The sequence below is a fragment of the Cucurbita maxima genome, unplaced genomic scaffold (assembly GCF_002738345.1).
Source record: "Cucurbita maxima cultivar Rimu unplaced genomic scaffold, Cmax_1.0 Cma_Scf00011, whole genome shotgun sequence".
NCBI classification, from domain to species: domain Eukaryota; kingdom Viridiplantae; phylum Streptophyta; class Magnoliopsida; order Cucurbitales; family Cucurbitaceae; genus Cucurbita; species Cucurbita maxima.
In genome coordinates, this window is record NW_019272027.1 from 700,992 (window position 1) to 721,275 (window position 20,284).

General features: G+C 33.1%; 5 protein-coding genes across 6 annotated transcripts; 2 read left to right on the forward strand and 3 right to left on the reverse strand.

The window, feature by feature from the left end:
• Positions 1–119: 119 nt before the first annotated feature.
• LOC111486076 (peroxidase 3-like) lies at positions 120–1,488 on the reverse strand. Its single transcript, XM_023133082.1, has 4 exons — positions 1,257–1,488; positions 979–1,170; positions 730–892; positions 120–652 (listed from the first exon to the last, which is right to left on the reverse strand). The coding sequence occupies exons 1-4, from the start codon at positions 1,464–1,466 to the stop codon at positions 240–242; spliced, it is 978 nt and encodes a 325-aa protein (XP_022988850.1). The 5' UTR covers positions 1,467–1,488; the 3' UTR covers positions 120–239.
• A 2,911-nt stretch (positions 1,489–4,399) lies between these two features.
• Positions 4,400–6,406, reverse strand: LOC111486074 (peroxidase 56-like). The gene is made up of 4 exons (XM_023133079.1): positions 6,124–6,406; positions 5,383–5,571; positions 5,102–5,267; positions 4,400–5,015 (listed from the first exon to the last, which is right to left on the reverse strand). The coding sequence occupies exons 1-4, from the start codon at positions 6,346–6,348 to the stop codon at positions 4,609–4,611; spliced, it is 987 nt and encodes a 328-aa protein (XP_022988847.1). The 5' UTR covers positions 6,349–6,406; the 3' UTR covers positions 4,400–4,608.
• Positions 6,407–10,963: 4,557 nt separating this feature from the next.
• LOC111486561 lies at positions 10,964–11,278 on the reverse strand. Its single transcript, XM_023133736.1, has one exon. The coding sequence runs from the start codon at positions 11,276–11,278 to the stop codon at positions 10,964–10,966; it is 315 nt and encodes a 104-aa protein (XP_022989504.1).
• A 1,303-nt stretch (positions 11,279–12,581) lies between these two features.
• Positions 12,582–14,711, forward strand: LOC111486207 (protein translation factor SUI1 homolog). Of its 2 annotated transcripts, none has more exons than XM_023133248.1 (5): positions 12,582–12,702; positions 13,480–13,596; positions 13,711–13,916; positions 14,268–14,321; positions 14,413–14,711. In XM_023133248.1, exons 2-5 carry the CDS (start codon positions 13,560–13,562, stop codon positions 14,455–14,457), a joined length of 342 nt encoding a protein of 113 aa, XP_022989016.1. In that variant the 5' UTR covers positions 12,582–12,702; positions 13,480–13,559; the 3' UTR covers positions 14,458–14,711. The 2 variants fall into 2 exon arrangements, with proteins under 2 accessions (XP_022989016.1, XP_022989017.1); XM_023133249.1 differs by having other exon boundaries at positions 12,616–12,702; positions 13,551–13,596.
• A 1,270-nt stretch (positions 14,712–15,981) lies between these two features.
• Positions 15,982–18,460, forward strand: LOC111486208 (protein translation factor SUI1 homolog). The gene is made up of 5 exons (XM_023133250.1): positions 15,982–16,085; positions 16,829–16,939; positions 17,030–17,235; positions 18,033–18,086; positions 18,182–18,460. Exons 2-5 carry the CDS (start codon positions 16,903–16,905, stop codon positions 18,224–18,226), a joined length of 342 nt encoding a protein of 113 aa, XP_022989018.1. The 5' UTR covers positions 15,982–16,085; positions 16,829–16,902; the 3' UTR covers positions 18,227–18,460.
• The last annotated feature ends 1,824 nt before the right edge of the window (positions 18,461–20,284 follow it).

Genomic DNA, 20,284 nt, shown 5'->3' on the forward strand with positions numbered 1-20,284 from the left:
CAATTTAATTTAATCCAGTTGTCGGAACTCTTAAGACATAATTATGACTCTAATTATTAATTAAATTAATATAAATTCAACTTTATTCTATCTTTTTCATACATAGAACACTAATCACAAATTATCGATCACATTTTATTAATAAAACGAGTGGTTGTAATAGTAGCACGAAATCAAGATCAAGATCCGACCTCGGAAGATAAACAAACAACAAAAATACCGAACCCCATCACCAAATCTCAAGCATTAACAAGAGCACAATGCTTGCGAATCTCCCCCTCGGCGCCGGTCTTGACCCCGATCCGACCCATCTTCTCCATGGCTAACCCAAATTCGGAGAAGAAATTCTTAACCGAGCCATTGAGCAGGTCCGTGACGAAGGCCTTGGTGACCGGGCTGGTGGTCAGCGCCGCGTCGGACTGGAACAGCCCACGGCGCTTGAGGAGCAGAGAGTAGTAGCTGAGGTCGAAGGTCCGGAAGCTGCCAGGGTCCATTTCGACGATGCCGTTAGCACGTATGCTTTTGCATTTCTTTGCCTTTAGATTGGCGGCGTACTCGGAGTCCAATGATGGGTCTTGGTCTCCCACTCCTGTGAAGTTGTATAGCCGCCTTGTGAATGATGAGCAATGGGATATCCCAATGGTGTGAGCTCCTGGCGTTTAGATGGTTTGTAAGTTTTCGTTTCGATTTTCATTCAAATTAATCGATTCATTAACTCTCGATTCTTACCTGATAACAAAACCAAGTCTTTTAAATCAAGACCTTGGTTGGCGAATTGTCGTTCGAGAGTCGACAAGTTAGCAAACGGTGGTGGAATGTTCACTAAAGCTTCTGATGATCTCGAGATCACTCCGTCTCTTCTTCCTGTTGGAACCCTCCAAAATGGACCGCCCTACAAACCCACAAACTAAATAATCATCAAACGAAGAAAAATAAAAATATTAGACATTATAAACTAAAACGAGTTCAGTTCATTACAATGGAAACGATCGAGTCTCTTGTAACCAGAGAAAGAATGTCGGAACATGAGACGATTCCAGGGCACTCATCTTCCAAAAGCTTCTTGATTTTATCAAGGAAATCGAAGCCTCTCAATGTTAGATTCGGCGGAGATTCCTTCTCACTCGGGTTACCAGCAGTCGAGTTCAAAAGTACAGATGCATCACAACCCTAATCACCAAAAACCCAAAAACTAATTAGGTTAAAAGCTTTGACACCAAATCTTAAATCGAAAAAAAGGAAGAAATTCCACTCACCCGAACGAAGCAATCGTGAAAATGCATTCGAATGAAGGCAGCAGCCAAGGTGGGAACCTTGGGAACGCTCTTGTAGACGAACTCGGAGATAATTTTCTCAGCACGAGGGCAAGTCTTTGCATAATAACCGAGCTGGAGGTGAGCTTGGGTTGAGCTAGCAAGTCCTAAAAGACATACCATTAGAAAGACAAGACCACGAGAGAGCTCCATTTTGTGTAGAACTAAGCTTAAGCTTTAGTTTTGCTGTGTCTTTAGGCATCACAATTAAGGTATTTATAATATGGTTTTCATCACAATTAGCGGTTGCTAGCTGCATGCAATTATTAGCAAACTTTGTATTCAAATATTATTATATTCATGGGCGTATGGTCCATTCATTCATGACACATAGAATTATTAATATTATATTCCAATATTACAGCTTCATGCATGTTCCTTTCCCTAAAATTAATGGATTATTACAACATAGTTAGGAATAATATTCTTCCCGCAGTAGATGTTGTCTTTTTTGGCGATTTTCACACTCTTATAAGAAATACTTCGTTCCTCCTTGGAGCCAACGTCCTCATTCGCACATAGCTGGCTAACTGGCTCTGATATCATTTGTAACAGCCCAAGCCTACCACCGTCGGGTATTGTCTTTTTTGGGCTTTCCTTGATTTTTCCTCAAGAGGAGAGGTTTCACACCCTTATAAAGAATGTTTTGTTCATCTCTCCCTTTGATGCGGGATCTCACAATCTAACATTCTGGGAGGTCTAGTATCATCATTGGCACAATGTCTTATGTCTGTCTCTAATACCATTGGTAATAGCCTAAACTCATCGCTAGCAGATGTTGTCCGCTTTGGCCTGTTATGTATCATCGTCAGCCTCACGGTTTTAGAACGTATATACTAAAGAGAGATTTTCACACCTTTATAAGAAATGTTTTGTTCCCCTCTCCAGCAGATCTAAGATCTCACAAATACAATTACGAGTAATTATAAACAATTTTAACTATCTCAAGCAAAACTACAATAATTTTTAGTTTAGAACGGGTTAGATCTACAAATTAGCAATTGAATTACATAAATATACATTTGGGTAAGTTTGTACTTTAGGATATAATATAATTTAGAGGATAACATTGAGACATCAATACTTTGTAATAAAAAAAAATAATAATGGCACTAATTCCAAAGCTAGTATATATGCCCAAATGTACCACAAATTAATATATAAAGTTAGCTAATTGTATTATAATGAAGATGTGTTTAGGTAGTAGCCTTATCTTGATCGTTATAAACCAAATTTCTCAATTTTAATTAATATAAAAAGTCTTCCATTTGTTGCCTAAAAAATGCTAATTAGTTGATCTGTCACTCCTTGACTTATACCATCCAATATTTAATTAACTTTTTTAGGTCTTTGTTAATTTCAGTATTATAAAAAAATTAATTAACAATTATGTTTTTTTTTTTTGAAATTCCGAGAGAAAAAAGGTGGTTGACTTTCACATCGATTATGGTAAAATGTATTCGAGAGAGAAGAACACGATCTACAAAAGAAAGATAAAAAGTTTCTATTCATGTGTTGCTTGTTACATTAGCTCTAATACTCGAGTTAAAAAAGTGGACAATGTGCCCTTAAAACGATCGGGCTAGAGTTTAATTTTCGAAATCCAAACTGGAAAATTCTTAACACGTTACCCAATAGAATTACTACATGTGTACCTTCTAATTCATTTAAGTTTTTCTTATCATTTTATTTTCAATATAACTCTTATTTTGACGAGGTCTCGGTTTATTTATGTACCTCTCATTCACTCGGGTGTCATAACATGTTTATTTTTTTAAAATGGAGTGAATTTATAAAATAATATATTTATCAAAACATTTTTTTTCATAAGTCTACATTTTTTTAAGTTAATAATAATTTTTAAAAATAAATTTAGAGAACAAAAACTCAAATTTAAATTCCATAATATCATATTTAAATTATTTAAAAATTAACAAGTTCAATATATAAATAAAAAAGAAAGTTATTAATACAAATTTAATTTAATAATATGGCATTATTATTTTAAAGATAATAACCAAATATTTTATTTGTATACCAAAAGTTAGTGATATAAGAAAATAAATGGTGTGGATTTAAAATCATAATGGAATAGTCAATGACATAAATAAATAATTCAACATGTTTCCCAATATTGTTTAATTACAAATAAAATGATAAAGAGGTCAACATTATTACCAAATATAATAATTTTAAAAATTAAAATTATGTACAATTTTTGTTTGGCTCGCTTAAATAAAGGTTAATTTAAATACTATTTGATTTTTGTTTTTCTAAAAAATTATTTAATTATAAATATTTTATTTTAATTTTTTTTAAAGTAAGAGAAATATAATTATATAAGCTATAGATTGAATGATATTAAATTGGGTGTCGAACAAGCAAATGGAGAATCACAATAAGTCACACTCAAAAAAATTATTTTAATTAAATTTAAAATTTAATCATTATATTTTTCTTCACATGGTCTGAAAATTAAATAATTTTATTTTCTCCACCAACTACTTTTTTTTTCATATTTTTTTTATATTTAAAATAAAATTTCAATTTAAACATTATTTAAATAATATCTAAAAAAATCGACTTTAAAAATGTTTAATCAATCTTTGCATTTGTTTTAAAAATATTGATTCAATTTAAATAATACTTAAAGTTTTTAAAAAAGAATTAAAAAAATACCCATTAATTTAATATAGAAAATATTAACATTTTGATTCAAAAATAATTTTTGGATTTTAAAATTTTCATTTTTTTTTTTGAAAACTTCAAAAATATTTTTAAATTTTAAATTTTCATTAATATCCCTAATATCCCTAAAACACTTTGAAAATAATGTATGAGATGTAAATATTAAATTTATGAAAAAAAAAATTGAACATTTATTAGAAAGATAAGAGGGTTAATGGTCATTTTAAAATATTTCTGTATTTTTTGTAAAAGTATTTTTTAACATTTGTAAGAGGATATTTTTAAAATAAATATTAATTTTTTTTTAAGAGTTATATTGAAATTTTGAAAATTTATAATTAATTTTCACAGAAAATATAAAATTTATAAATATTTTTATTAATTTAACCAAAAAAAATAAAAACAAAAACATTTGAATTATAACAAATACAATAATAATAATTGGATTGAATCACACGACAATTGAAGATGAAATCAGAACCGCACGTGTTTCCCACGCGATCCTACGAACAGAAACATGAAACGCACACACCGAATCAAAACGAACGAATCATCAGACGATTATTCCCAGTCGCCCGAAATAAGAAATGCAGTCCGTTTCTGCAAATCAGTTAACAACACTACATTGGCGCCTAATTTCGCCGTCGTTGCCGGTGAGGACGCCGATCTGTCCCATACTGATCATCGATTCAGCGAAATCGACGGCGAAAGTAGCGCCGCGTGTTTGTGCTTGTAATACAACGTAGGCTTTGGTGTCAGGATCGTCGAGAAGAGCGGAATCGGACTGGAACAAACCTCTTCTCTTGGAGACGAGAGTGTAGTAACTTTCATCGAAGGTCTTGAAGCTTCCTGGATCCATCTCGACGATCGATTTCTGGTCGTTTGGCTTGCATTTACCTTTCAATGCGACGGCGTAGTATTTGTCTAATTTCGGATCGGCGTCGCCTTTGCCGGTGAAATTGTAGAGGCGGTTGGAGAAGGAACTGCATTTCGAGACTCCGATTGTGTGTGCTCCTAAAGAAATTGAAGCGGCAGTGGTTTATGATCGGAAAAAATGGAGAAATTGAAAGAATGTGAGAGAGATTTAGGGCTAAACTTACCGGATAAAACGACGAGATCTTTGACGGAGAGACCTAAGGAGAGGAAACTTGTTTTGAGAGATGAGATGTTGGCGAAGGGAGGCGGCAAATTGATTAGGGCTTCTCTTGAGATCGACACAGTTCCGTCTCTTCTTCCTGTTGGAACTTCCCAAAATGGGCCTCCAATCTGAAACAAATTACAAAAATATTATTTATCATTATTATGTTTTTTTTGTATTATTTTATTTTAAAATTGGTTAAACTGCAAAATTAGTTGTTGAGAGGGGCAAATTGTAATTTACCATTCTAACGGCGTCACGAGCCACCAAAGCGAGGATGTCAGCACATGAAACGACACCAGGGCACTGCTTTTCAACGACCGCTTTAACAGCATCGACGACATTGTAACCTCTTAAAGTAAGGTTAGGAATAGAATCTTTCTCGGCTTGATTGTTTGGTGTCGAATTTAGTAGTACAGAACCATCACAACCCTGTCATTTTAACATGTACTACAAATTAAGTAACCAACTCAAAAGTGATTATTAATCATGAGATATAGTTCAGTAGATAAGACACTCGTTACTATTTTTTATACCTGATTTAATTTATAATCTTTGCATTGTATTATATTATTTTTATTTATTATTATTATTATTTTAGTAAAAACTAATATACTCATTTTTAATAATAAAAAATAATGAAATATGCAATGATAGGGTTCTTCGAAGTTTTTTTTTTTTTTTTTTTAAATTAATTATTTTAAAGTTTTCATTTTTATTAAAAAATAAAAAAAAATCCTAATAAATAAATATATTCCACAACCTTATGTAGAACACCAGCATAATTTTAGAAAAAAATCAAATTTTAATATTAAAACAAGCGACCCAATTTATCTAATTGAAAAAAAAATGTTTCTCATGTCCTCTCTCATTTCTTGTAACTCGGAGAGACCGACACTCTGTGAATAAAAGGGACCTCTATAGTTACTATCAATGAATTGGACAAAAGAAAACAAAATTGAAAAGTGAAAATATAGCAATTACCCTAACAAAGCAGTCGTGGAAGTGCATCCTCAATAATGAAGCTGCTAGAGTAGGTTGTTTCTTAATATACAAAGCCACCGTTTTGGCGACAGTATACTCTAACCCGGGGCAAGTGTACTGATAAAACCTAGACGACAAGCCGTCTGCTTCAGCAATGTTCGAGAGAGACGAGATGAACATTAGCTGCAAAAAGAGAAGGGAAAAAAGCTTGGAAGAAATGGCCATGGTTTTAAAGAAGAGAAAAAACTTCAGCTAACTCAAATCCCTTAAGATATGGCGAATTGCACTAAAAGTTGGTCGGATTTTATAGTTTGAGTTTTGGGTTTGAAGTTTGAACTTGTCATGAACATGTCTTGTAAGACTTTTATTCCATAGAGTTTCTTCCCTTTAATTTTTGGTTGGTTGAAGTGTCTTTTAACTAAAAAAAATAAATATATAATTTTAAGTAATTTTTACCCGTCCATTCGGATAATATATTAAATAAATCAACCAAATTTTAAACATCTAATCTTTTGATCGTAGTATAGATTTTTATCAATAGACAATCCCAACTAGAATAGAAGTGAGTGGATTCCGAAGTTAACTTTTTGCTCGGGATGCATGGGTTGGACGCCTCATAGACAATCCCAATCAGAATAGAAGCGAGTGGCTTCCAAAGTTAGCTCTCTACTCGAGATGCATGAGCTGGGTGTGTCATAGACAATCCCAATCAGAATAGAAGCAAGCGGCTTCTGAAGTTAACTTTTTGCTCGAGATGCATGGGTTGGACGCCTCATAGACAATCCCAATCAAAATAGAAGCGAGTGGCTTCCAAAGTTAGCTCTCTCCTCGAGATGCATGAGCTGGGTGCGTCATAGACAATCCCAATCAGAATAGAAGAAAGCGGCTTCTGAAGTTAACTTTTTGCTCGGGATGCATGGGTTGGATACCTCATAGACAATCCCAATCAGAATAGAAGCGAGTGGCTTCCAAAGTTAGCTCTCTACTCGAGATGCATGAGCTGGGTGTGTCATAGACAATCCCGATCAGAATAGAAGCAAGCGGCTTCTGAAGTTAGCTTTTTGCTCGGGATGCATGGACTAGACGCCCGTTCTTCATTCCTATCATTTATGTGATGTAAAAGCTAACTTCAATTCACCAAACCAAGGTTTATCTCGTGCAACCATTTTTTAGACTTTCACCGTTGAGAATTTCGATGTGAAATTTGTTCTTTGACTATTTCGTTTTTTTCCCGCTTTTACCTTCGATTGAAGCATAATTCAGTCAAACTATGCCCCATTCGACTAATTACTATTTAGATCGTTTCCTTGTATTTTTGCATGACATTGTTATTCTCGGGTTTCTCGGGTTAGGGTTATTCTTGGGTTTCTCGGGTTAGGGTTATTCTCGGGTTTCTCGATTGAAGCATAAAAATTTTAGTCATGTTTAAAAAAATAAAAATAAAAAAATTAAAAATGACATCCTTCATTAATACTTGTTAGTTATCCTTTCATATATATATATATATTTTTTTTTTTGTATTTTTTATATAAATTATAGGATTAAAAAATAAATAATTAGAAATTAACCCTCTTCGTACGGAATGGCTTAAAAGAAATTATTAATGAAAAAAATAATAATGCTCTCCAACCACCAGAAAAAACTAATCCAAACATATAATAATCAAATTGAATTTAAATAATTACTAATTTTAATAAATAATTAAATAATTGCATTTAGCTGTCTATTTGCGATAAAAAAAAATGGAAATTACCATAAACAGCTGGATAATAATGGAAAATAATTAGAGGATTAAAAAAGAATCCTGCATGGCACGTCATCAAGTTGATAATTATTTAATACGAAATTGAATTAAGAAAACGGCCACAGGGAAAGCGTTGACATTTAATTTAAATATTCCATTTTCTAAATAAAACATTCTTAATTTTTAATTTATTTTTAGAATTTCCAGTTAGTGCTTTGCATTTTATACTCCTAGGTGTTAACTGATTATGTGAATATTTTTCTTGGAGAGAAAAAAAAAAAAAAAAAGAAGAGGGGTTGACTTCATAGCTTTGACTTTTTAATTGAGATTTTGACACGTTAAACACTGGAAGGTTGACTAGTCAATGGTCGGAATAACATTTTTAGTGGAGGCGGGGTGAAGAAAGGAGGAGAGAATCGTACTTACTTAAGTTAGAACGTAAAGTTTTGGTCTCTAGTTAAGAAATTTTTATGTTCGGTTATTATTGTGAGTGTTTAGGTTATGAAGAGGGAGATAGGAGATGAGAATTCGAACCTATGGATGCATAAGAAGCTGCTAAACTGTGAGATCTCACATTGGTTAGAGAGGAAATCGAAACATTTCTTATAAAAGTGTAGAAACTTATCTCTAATAGACGCAAACCATGAGACTGACGATAATACATAATGGGCCAAACTTGATAATATATACTAGCCGTAGGCTTTAGTTGTTACAAATGGTACTAGAGCTAGACACTGGTTGGCTGTGCCAGCGAGGATGTTGGGCCCTAAACAGAGGTAGATTATGAGATCCCACATTAGTTGAAGAGGGGAACTAATCATTTCTTATAAGAGTGTGAAAACCTCTCCCTAATAGACGCGTTTTAAAACCGTGAGACTAATGACGATATGTAATGAGTTAAAGCAGACAATATCTACTAGGGATGATTGTTATTTATCATCAAATATTACTATTTGGTTTAAACTTCAAGAACCAACCGTTCATTTATCTCGTTCATTTATCTCGTGCACAGTAATAAATTATAATTTCTAGTTGGTTTAAAGTAAAAAGAGAATGTATCTTATTATATACAATTATATTTTATATTTTAAATGTGACATCTTACCTATCATATTTTAAAAATATTTAAAAAATAATGTTGTGGGAAAGGAGTGACATCAATTTAGACCTATAGAAATTAGAAAATAAGAAACCATCTTGCCCACTAAAATTTAAAACTATGTTAAAAATAAGAATTTGAATCTACAAGGATTTGATGGCTATAAATGTTTCAATTATTGAGTATATTAATATATATATATATATATATATATAATTTTGTACTAATATACCTACCACTACTAGTGGGATAGGTGATATTTAATTAAAAAAATAAAATTTTAAATAATTATTCTATAATTTTTAAAAATAAACTTAACAATATTACTTTTTTTTTATTATTATTATCTGTTTTTTAAAACTATGTTTTAAAAAATTAAGCAAATTTTTTTTAAAATAAAAAATTATATAATTTTCAAAAACAAGTTTTTGAAATTAAACCCATTTGAAAATCATTTAGTTTTAGTTTTAATAAATAATTTTTTACATAAAATAAATAATAATATTATTATTTAACTAATTTAACAACCATTAATTTTAAACTAAAAATAAAATTTAATTTAAAGAGTTATTAAAAATACAAGAATGAAATGAAATCTAAATTATAAAAAATATTATAACGTACTAATTTTATTTATAAATATAAAGAATTGATTACTGACTTTAATCTTTTATCCAAAAGTAGTTAAAAAAATAAATTAATATTTTTTATAGATAAATTAAGAATGTAAGATATTTCCTTCCTTAATATTAACAAATTTAAGGCAAATATTATGGAGATTATTTCCAATTTTTATTTATTTTGTATTTCAAATATCAAAAAGAAATTTAATTACATTTTTTATTATGGATATTTCTTTCTTTACGTGTTTCCCTGTTTATTTTAAATAGGGAAAGTATTAGTTTTTCCAGAAAGAAATAAAAAATAATAAATATTTTCCCTTCTTATTTCCTAGCTTAAAATAAAAAAAAAAAATATATATATATAAAATTATATATATATAATATTCATTTAGTTTCCTTTTTTTTTTTCTTTTTAATTCAAATAAATGTTGAACTTTAAAAAAATAAGAATTCAACATCTCTATTCAATTTATATAAAGAAAATAAATGATCTATACATAAAACTAACAAAATAGCATGTTTATCGAAAACCAACCCATGAATATGGGACTTAAACATAGGTCGTGAATCAAGATAGAGCGTCGATAGAACATAGTGAATCAAGATAGAGGATAGAGCGTCGATATAACAGAGTGAATCAAGATAGAGTCGGCTGACCCATGACTCAATTATATTGTTGAGACCTAAACATAGGTCGTGAACCAAGATAGAGCCGACCGATCCATTACTCAATATTGACCCATGACTCAATTATATTGTTGAGACCTAAACATAGGTCGTGAACCAAGTTAGAGCCGACCAATCCATTACTCAATTATATTGTTGAGACTTAAACCAAGATAGAGCCAACCGATCCATTACTCAATTATATTGTTGAGACCTAAACATAGGTCGTGAACCAAGATAGAGCCGACCGATCCATTACTCAATTATATTGTTGAGACCTAAACATAGGTCGTGAACCAAGATAGTGCGTCGTGAACCAAGATAGCGCGTCGTGAACCAAGATAGCGCGTCGTGAACCAAGATAGCGCGTCGTGAACCAAGATAGCGCGTCGTGAACCAAGATAGCGCGTCGTGAACCAAGATAGCGCGTCGTGAACCAAGATAGCGCGTCAAGATTTTGACTATATCCCAATTTCCCTCTTTTTTTCTACTTAGACTTTGTTTTTCGCAGTCGTGAACCAAGATAAAGCGTCATGAATCAAGATAGAGTAAACACAAGTGGGCTAAGGTCTTAATGAGTGAATATACAATACCATATTGATTGATTATAATAAGTATTATCGAGAAAAAAATATTCAAATCTTCACTCAACAAAATATAATTTGTACAGAAACAAATACCCAAATTTCGACAAAACACCATAAGCTGCTACTGAAAGAGAAGAAGATCAGGACAGTTAAAGAACAGCTGTCGAGCATCAACATCATCGCCACCATCGTCATCAAGTGGACAGAAAAAGATGTAAATGAGCGACCCATCTCGGAGCCCAAAATCAACGAGCGAGATTCCGTCGTCGGCGACAGAGATGAGACGGCCACGGTCGTGGTCGGGAACAAAGAGAAGACGGTCGGAAGGGAGGCTCTGCTGGGAACTGATCTCGGTTCGCAGATCAAGAACGGTGGCGCCGTCGTCAACCTCAACGTAGAACAGAGAACCGGTCAAGTTCTCGGCCACCAATTTCATGGTCGCCGCCGTCGTCGTTTTGGCCTTAATTTTAATTCTTCTTTTTTTTTTTTTTTTGTTAATTTAAATGACCAATGAGCGTTCAAAAAATTGTTCATAATTGCTGCATTTTCGGTGTTAGTTTGGAGATCGGAAATGAGTGTGGTGTGGAGTTACGGAAATTAAGCTCATGAGATACACTTTCTATATATATATATATATATATATATATTTCATTAATTCCAAATAAATTTAATACTAAGACCGTTAAAAAAAAGTTTATTACCATATTTTATGTATATTAAAGAAGGATTTGCTTAATTAATAGCTCAAAATAAATATATATTTTCCAAACAAATTAAAATAGTGAGTTTTCAAGTGATTATTGTAATGTCGGAATAAATAAGTGATATATGAATGAGTTAATATCATATTCTTAAAAATAATTAATATCTACTCCTTAATTGTATATTTTTTTTCCATTTTATTGGAACAAGTTTTTTTTCGGAGTGCAAGGAAAATGGTAGAAAAATAGTTGTGAGATCACACGTAGTTCTAGAGAAGAACAAAACATTTCTTATAAATATGTGGAAATCTCTCTCTACCAAATCCATTTTAAAATTGGGAGATTCACAACGATACGTGACGAGCTAAGATAGACAATATTTGTTAACGATAAGTTTATGCTACTACAAATGGTATAGAGCTAGACACAGTATGATGTGTGAGCAAGGATGTCGGCCCCCGAGAGGGGTGAACTGTGAGATCCCATATTGATTGGAGAGTGGAATGAAACATTCTCTAAGGGTAATAGAGATACGTAATGGGCCGAAACAGACAATATCTGTTTGCGGTGGACTTAAATTATTACAACAAAAATATAAAATATCTACTAGCGGTGGGCTTGAAAAAGCAGACAATATCTGCTAGCAGCGGACTTGAATTATTACAAATGGTATCAGAATCTTCGTATGTATAATTATTACAATGGATGGATTTGTAACTAAACCCTAAAAAACTTGTACTCAATTTCATGAAAAGGTAGATTAATTAAGTCTTATGTATAATGATTATTAATTATGAATTTCATTTAAATTATAAACAAACTCCACAAACGACGTCGTTTATTATGGAGGTCGAAATTCAAAGAAATTATGTAAAATTTTTGGTCAATAAGGATTGGTCAGATTTAATGCTAATTTAATTTACGGGAAGGGAAGGTTTAAAACGATGCCGTTTGGAGGATAGCTACGAGCCGTCAGATTAGCTACAAGATTCTATCTCCACCGTCAAAAAAGAAATAGGAGAAAAACCACAACCGACTTGATTTAAGGCAATAGAGGTTTGTGTGGCTTGCACAATTTCTCTCACATATAAACTTCATTTTTCTTGGAGATCTCTTGTTTCAGGTCTCTTTGTCTCCGGATTCACAGCTTTTTCTCCCGGTAATTTCTTGTTCTTCTCTGTTTCTTTCATGTTAATCGATGCACAATTGTTTTTTTCTCTGTTTCTTGTTTTATTGATTTCTTCTTGAGCCGATTACGATTTCTTTATCTAGGTTAGGGTTTCTTTTTCTGCGTGTATTGAGATCGTAGGGCAAGATCTGTTAGTTTTTTGGGATGTAATCGTTTCTTTTTTTCGTTTGATTGTTATTCTTTTTCATCTGGCATGTTTCTGCTTTTCATTTAACTGATCCACAATATTTGAATCCTCGGTTTACTCCTCTTTCTCTCGCTGATCCGCTGCTTATAATTGTGTGTCTGTGTTGGGGGTGTTATTGTTGGTATGATTTTTGATACCGAATTTGAAGAAAGAAAAGATGTATGATTTAGATTCCGAGGACAGGACAGGGTTGGCTATTTGGTTCGTGGAGTGAAAAAGCCGATAGATACTATCTTCCTTGTTTGTTTGATCCCATATAGAACATTAAACAAAATGTAGCGTTATTGAAAGAACCTTTAATTAATGTGTTCTTGGTTCGTAATTTTCAGTTTGATCTACGAAATTTTGTTCATTGTTATTTTCTAGAGGGTTTGAATTTTGGAGCGTATGCTCTTTTGATATTGAATTGAAAAGTGTGTGAGGGGATCGTAAGGAACGTAGATTAAATGTTGGACTTGTAGCTTTATGAGGATGAGGGGTGGATTATTATGTTTTATTTTTGACCAAATTGATGCTTCTGTATCTTGTGGTTTCAACTCGGGATCTGTTATGTCTTGCAGATTTGAGCACAGCTTAATTCAGATAATATTTCTTATTTGCTTGTTGGTTACCTGTGTTCTACTTCGGACAGCCAAGTTTCATGTCTGAATTCAACGTGCAGATTCCATCTGCTTTTGGTAACTTTCTCAAACAACTAATCTAGTTTTTTACTATTTCGTAAGGTTGTGTTGCATTAGAAGTCTATAGATTTGTTTTCATTTCAAAACTAATTAATTTTATTTCGTGGTTAGACCCATTTGCTGATGCAAATGCTGAGGACTCAGGAGCTGGGTCAAAAGAGTATGTTCATGTGCGCATTCAGCAACGCAACGGGAGAAAAAGCCTGACAACTGTCCAAGGATTGAAGAAGGAGTTTAGTTATAACAAGATACTCAAGGATCTGAAGAAGGAATTTTGCTGTAATGGCACAGTTGTGCAAGATCCTGAGCTAGGCCAGGTCAATTCTACCACCCTAAATGACTAGTGTATTAATCCCTCTGTTTTTTCGTTGATGCCCATATCATTTGAAGAGACATAATACGTTTTCACTTTATCCAAACGTGGGGTGCTGATGTGCAACTCCGCAGTTTCTATGTAAAACTGCGGGTCAATTATGTGCATTTATGTCGATCAGGTTATTATTCACAATAACCTAGACGGGTTTATTGGATAATTTGCAATTTAACCGTATAGATGGAAGGAATGGTTCCATACATATGTTTTGCCCGTTTGCCCCCTTCCTCCTCTCGCTCTTTTCTATGCTTCAATGCCACAATCAATAACGTTGCCAGTAATGGTTGCCTTGCAGGTTATACAACTTCAGGGAGACCAAAGAAAGAATGTGTCTACCTTCCTTGTGCAGGTAATGAAGGACTGTATATACCCTGTGACCATGATAATATTTTTTGGTAAAACAATTTTTGACACGTTCACCCTTTTTTCCTTATCGGTAGGCTGGCATTGTGAAGAAGGAGAACATCAAGATTCACGGTTTCTGAGTTCTTTTTCTGTTTACAGCAGCTTAACTGGTAGTAGTGGACATTATATACCTATCTTCTTTAGAACTTGGAAGTGAGTGCCTGTTACATTACAACTCTTGATCCATGTACGTAGCTTTGCTTTGTTATGCAGACGAAGTTATGGATCATTGGTCCCTTTAAATTAATGACATGTTGTCTGCTTTCTTGTCACGCGAAGTTCGACCTTTCATTTTCTTGAATGCGATTGGCTGGATGTTAACCAGCACTAGATATATTATCCGCTGAGCATCGCTTATCCATGAAAAACTGCATCTTTCCTGTGTATGAGAAAAGGAAGGTTGTAAATGGAGATTCTGCGATAAGTTATTCTTTTGCCTCTAAATGAATTGAATGTAGAGGGAGCATCTACTTTCTTTGGATATCTAAAAGGAATATGGCCTCTACAATTTGGCTTTGGGGCGTTTTGGCTTTCTTCAACTCTGCGCCAGTTGAGGGCGGATTCAGAACTTTCTAGCCATTTTTCTTTTGAAATTAGGGCATTGGTTTATATTTCGGAAAAAAGTCTTTTGTTTTTCATTTCCGCGTAGATGAAGTTATGGGGAGGAATCTCAACATATCATTTTTGCTCAAGTTGGATGAATCTCCTGTTCTTGAGGGACTTAGAATTTAGGAGTTGAATCGGGTAATTCATTGCCCATTATGTTTGTTTGTAAATATGTTTGTCAACCAAAAGAAGAAATGAATGAAGTTAAGTGTGTTTTTGTACATGATTGTTGTAGCTCTTATTTGTTAATATCCCATTAAATAAGAACTTAAATATCAACATTTTTTGACTCCCGATTTTCTATACATCAACATCAAATTGTTAATATTTACGATGATAATTAGCAACTTATAAATAAGTTATATTTAATAATGTATAAAGTAATATATATAAATTTTGATGTCAAAATAAAATATGTTTAAAAAATTAAATTTATAATGTGTCTAGATTCGTAATTATCTAGTTAATTAAATTAGACTATTTATTATAGTTATACAATCAGATGATTATAAATTCTCAAATTCATGTATAATTGTTTTATTTAAAGATTAATGTCACATTGTTCTTATTTTAAACAATTTTATCATTTAATTCTGTTATTTTTTGGTGCCAACCAAATAATTTTGGTCAGATTCTTTTCATATTTTTTAAAGATTTTATGTGATTCCTCAACTTTAATTGAATGATAAGATAATGGAATTTTTTCAAAGAATAAACGATAATGGAATTTATAAAGCATTATGGCATTGACCTTTTTGGTCAATTAGGATTAGGTGGGACCCGCTAAACTAAGCGATAAAGTGTGAGTGACAGTAGATAATAATTGCCCTTTCCGCGCAATAATTATGATGATAATAGAAAATAAAAAAGCTTTAAAGTGACGTCGTTTCAATGACAACCATGAGCCGTCAGATCAACTTCGATCTCTCTCATCTCCACCGTCAAAAAATAAATAGTTAAAAAATCCAAAACCGCCAAATAATCGATGTAGTAGAAGGTTTGTGTGGCTTTCCAAATTCCTCTCTTATATATAATCTTCATTTTGACTTCTAGCCATTCAGTTTCACGTCTCTTCGCTCCGGATTCACACCTTTTTCTCCTGGTAAATTCTTGTTCATCGCTCTCTCCTTCATTTCATCTATGAAAAATTCATTTTCTGTTTGTTGTTTTCGTTCAGTCTTTTCCAATTTCTTTGTTTGGGTTAGGGTTTTTTGTTTTGGGATCGAATCACAATATCCGTAGTTTTCTGGGATTTTTCTGAGATGTAAGTGTTTTGATGTTTCTTAATCAAACCTTATACCTGGTTTGGTTGTTATTGAGTGGCTTCATTGTCTTTTTATATTTAATTTATGCACATTATTTTGATCCTCAATTTGCTTCTTCTGTCTGATAGGTTGCTTATGATTGTGTGTGTTTGGGTGTTCTTCTGTATTCTTAGCGAGATATTGGTAGAATTATTACCTTCTTATTTAGGTTGCGAAGTCATGATTGGTTATCGGGTTCTTTTGATTGTTTGATCCCTTATAGAGCTTAAGTTTCTTCAATTTGTTACCGTGGATTTGAAAAAAATACATAAGTAGTGTAGTGAAAGTCCATCAACTTTGCTTTTATTGTTCATAACCTATGTTTTAATCTGCTAAGTTTTGGTTTCTGTTACTTTTATGATTGAGGTTTTGAATTGTTGAGTGTATGCGCTTTTGATCTTTGACAAATTAGTCTGTATGGGCTGTGGGGATGGAAGGATCAAAGATTGAAAACAGGACTTGGAGATATGGGGATCATGGGTGGATCATATTGGTGCTTCTGTGTCTGCGGTTTCATTTCTGTTTCTTTTGTCTTTTGCAGTTTTGAGCGGCTTAATCGAGAGCGCATAATTTTTTTGCTGGTTACCTGTGTTCTACTACGGACAGCCAAGTTTCATGTCTGAATTCAACGTGCAGATTCCATCTGCTTTTGGTAACTTCACAACTCCCTGTTCTTGGTTTTTACTTTTTAGTAAGTTGAATCGGTTGGTTTGATAATTCATTAATTGTATTTGATGGTCAGACCCATTTGCTGATGCAAATGCTGAGGACTCAGGAGCCGGGGCAAAAGAGTATGTTCATGTGCGCATACAGCAACGTAACGGGAGAAAAAGTCTGACAACTGTTCAAGGATTGAAGAAGGAATTTAGTTATAACAAAATACTTAAGGACCTGAAGAAGGAATTTTGCTGTAATGGCACAGTTGTGCAAGATCCTGAGCTAGGCCAGGTCCGGTCTCCATTTCCCTCCTTAAATGATTTGTATTTATGCACCTAACATTAAAACTAAAAGAGACTAATAGTTTTTGATTTTGGATAATGTGGAGAGAAGGGTCATGTTCGGGTTAGTGTTAGAACCTAGAACATATGGGGGAGCACGAATCCAGGGATCCCCAAATTAACATAACTGAAGGGCGTCCATTAGGCTTCTCCAAATAGACAATACAAACTTGTTTACTCTACCTCACTTGTCTTCCCTCGGTTTTCCCCTTGTGTATGGGAAGTGTCACAATCGCTCTTTGCTATGCCTATTCGCTCGGAGAAGGCATAACATGACCATGAACGAATAGGCATAGCATACACGAGGGGAAAACCGAGGGAAAACCAATATTGGTTGTTTGCTATGCCTATTCGCTCAGGAGTCCATTTGTTATGGTTCTGGTTTGGTTATAATATATATCATCATGAACAAGAATTCTGAAGGTGTTATTAGCACTGCTACATATTGTGCAGTAATAGGATTTTGTCTCTTTTCATTGAAAAGTTGGTTTCTTGCTTTTTATAGAACACGATGGTAGGAATGCTTAGATGCACATACTTTTCTTTTTGCGGGGAAAATAAAAGTATCATCCCACCCCACAATCAATGACATCACTTGTAATGGAGTAGCTTTCTTTTGTCAAATCTACATCGTTTTGCTTCCTCTTTCATTTGAATTTCCAAACCAACTCCCGGCTATGTGTTCTCTAGACCCTTTGCTTGGAAGTGGATTCGAACTACTGACACAAGGATTTTCACTTTCTGCAGGTTATACAACTTCAGGGAGACCAAAGAAAGAATGTGTCTACCTTCCTTGTGCAGGTAATGAATGGTTGAGAGTATTACATAGTTGAGATGAGAGTGAATGATTGAGTATTATATATTGATTCTCTTTTGTTTCCGCATTGTGATGATAGGCTGGGATTGTGAAGAAGGAAAATATAAAGATTCACGGTTTCTAAACAGCTTCAAGGTTGAGAATTCTATTACTGTTTACAGCAGCTTAACTGACAGTAGTGGACATAATATATATATGATAGAACTACGTTTAGAAGTTGCGTGCATGTTACAACTCTGGATGCTTTGGTTTGTCAGACCAAGTCATGGATCATTGTTATCATTATCATTATCATTATCATTATCATTATCATTGGGCTCTTTTAGTTAATACCACTTTTCCTGTTTTCTCTTCTTGATCACATGGACCTTACTTTTATTCATTCATGAGGCTGCTCTGCTGCATTCATTACTCGAGTTAGGATATCGTGGATTTATCTGTTTGTACAAATGCACGGTATGAAGATTTGAACCTTTTGGATTTCGACTTCTTGTATATGGTGTCAATTAATAAAATGTAAAGGTTAAATTATAACATTTACTTCGTGGGCTGATAATACTTGAAGAAGTCGTTGTGTTACATTTTGCTTATAGTTATTTAACGTTGCTTTCAAATCTACTTTCATTCTTACTTTCCAACCCGCTTTCGAAGATCTCTCTATCCCTGTTCTCTAATCTTCTTAAAACATTGCTCGGCTGGAAGCGATGTGAATTTAAATTGGGTTAACTCACTCTGTGTTAAGAACTAGTGTTGCACTTGTGACAAGTGGTATGAGTTGAAGGGTTGCAAGCTTTCAATTTTGTCATGTCACTGACCTACTTAACATTTTTGTTTTTAGATTCATGAATTTCTTCGAACCTAACTTATGACTTATAATTTAACTAAAATAATGTTAATGAAGGTTCCATTCCTTCCTAAATTACTTGCATCCTTTTGCTTGTTATGTATATAATAATGATGATGAATAAATAATGATAAAGTTGTACAATATTTTGTTATTGCAGCCGTCAAAATCCTCATTTATTAAGCATAGGATTTGCAGAACCAGGCTGTCAGATTTTATGCTTCAAAATTATAATACAGAAATCTTAAACTTTTTAGTGTTTTTAGAATTAGAATATTTCTCCTCACCAAATCTCTATATGTTTCTTTATAACAATTTGTTTGCATCTCGGTACACACTCTTTCACAATCTCACTCGTTCAAGTAATCAATGAGTTGTCGTTCAAGTAATCAATGAGTTGTCTATTATTTACGTATTAGATATGAAATTGAATTTTATGTCTAATACACTGCAAGAGAAAATAGATATAATAGCTTACGAAGAACACTGTTGTAGACATTTAATAACTATAAAACCGCACTCTAAAGTTTCAAGTTCACTCAATGTTCAATCGTGCATCACATCAATTTGCTCGAGTTAAGATTCGAAATGGTTTTGTTCAAGCTAGTAGTACGAGCGAGACTTGTACAAATGGTATTCTAAGAGCATGCAATGCTTTTGGTAGGTATATCTTATTGAAATCGAAAACCTCGACATTCCATGTATCCTTGTGACATGATCACATTATTTACTTGGTTTGAACTACTTCTAAGAGCGAAACCAATCTCCACAAACCAACACAGATCATTTTAACATATTTTGTCCTAAGTCACGTGTTCTTTAAAATTTTGTCTAAAAAGTTGCACAACATAGAATTGCTCCAAGCTAGCACGTTTAACTTTGAAGTTTCAATGATCGAGCCACCAAAATTAAAGCTACACTCTCATTCAAATATAGTCTTTGGTTCATTCATATATTATAATATTATTGAGAGTAAACAAAATATTGGAGTGGTTGTTGTGGTTAATATAATGTGATTGATCACCTAATTTGAGTTTGGTAGTTAATTAAAATTTAAGGCAATCCCTAAACTATGTACAAATTAATTAATCATCTCTCTAATTAAACCGATTGATGCTGCCCAACTAACCAAACCTGACCATATAGCTACCCTTTTCTTACTTTTTTTATTTTATTTTCCAACCAATTCATTAATCTCATCAAATTAATTGATGCGATTTCATGTTTAAAACCATAATATATTATTAATTTTTTTTCTCTTTGATTTTCTTTTCCATTTGCAAATAATTTTTCGTTAATCGGCATGTTTATGCCAACCCGAACATGTTTCAAATCGTC

What these genes read in the sequence shown, in the direction of transcription:
- LOC111486207 (XM_023133248.1), top strand. Translation starts at nt 13,560, where the DNA reads ATGTCTGAATTCAACGTGCAGATTCCATCTGCTTTTG. An exon ending in AAGATCCTGAGCTAGGCCAG is followed by an intron (nt 13,917 to 14,267) that starts GTCAATTCTACC and finishes GTTGCCTTGCAG; the next exon opens with GTTATACAACTTCAGGGAGA. An exon ending in TGTCTACCTTCCTTGTGCAG is followed by an intron (nt 14,322 to 14,412) that starts GTAATGAAGGAC and finishes CCTTATCGGTAG; the next exon opens with GCTGGCATTGTGAAGAAGGA.
- LOC111486561 (XM_023133736.1), bottom strand. Translation starts at nt 11,278, where the DNA reads ATGAAATTGGTGGCCGAGAACTTGACCGGTTCTCTGTTCTACGTTGAG.
- LOC111486076 (XM_023133082.1), bottom strand. Translation starts at nt 1,466, where the DNA reads ATGGAGCTCTCTCGTGGTCTTGTCTTTCTAATGGTATGTCTTTTAGGA. An exon ending in TTCACGATTGCTTCGTTCGG is followed by an intron (nt 1,171 to 1,256) that starts GTGAGTGGAATT and finishes TTTGGTGATTAG; the next exon opens with GGTTGTGATGCATCTGTACT. An exon ending in GAGACTCGATCGTTTCCATT is followed by an intron (nt 893 to 978) that starts GTAATGAACTGA and finishes GTGGGTTTGTAG; the next exon opens with GGCGGTCCATTTTGGAGGGT.
- LOC111486074 (XM_023133079.1), bottom strand. Translation starts at nt 6,348, where the DNA reads ATGGCCATTTCTTCCAAGCTTTTTTCCCTTCTCTTTTTGCAGCTAATG. An exon ending in CTCGTGACGCCGTTAGAATG is followed by an intron (nt 5,268 to 5,382) that starts GTAAATTACAAT and finishes AATTTGTTTCAG; the next exon opens with ATTGGAGGCCCATTTTGGGA. An exon ending in AGATCTCGTCGTTTTATCCG is followed by an intron (nt 5,016 to 5,101) that starts GTAAGTTTAGCC and finishes CAATTTCTTTAG; the next exon opens with GAGCACACACAATCGGAGTC.
- LOC111486208 (XM_023133250.1), top strand. Translation starts at nt 16,903, where the DNA reads ATGTCTGAATTCAACGTGCAGATTCCATCTGCTTTTG. An exon ending in GCAGATTCCATCTGCTTTTG is followed by an intron (nt 16,940 to 17,029) that starts GTAACTTCACAA and finishes TTTGATGGTCAG; the next exon opens with ACCCATTTGCTGATGCAAAT. An exon ending in TGTCTACCTTCCTTGTGCAG is followed by an intron (nt 18,087 to 18,181) that starts GTAATGAATGGT and finishes TTGTGATGATAG; the next exon opens with GCTGGGATTGTGAAGAAGGA.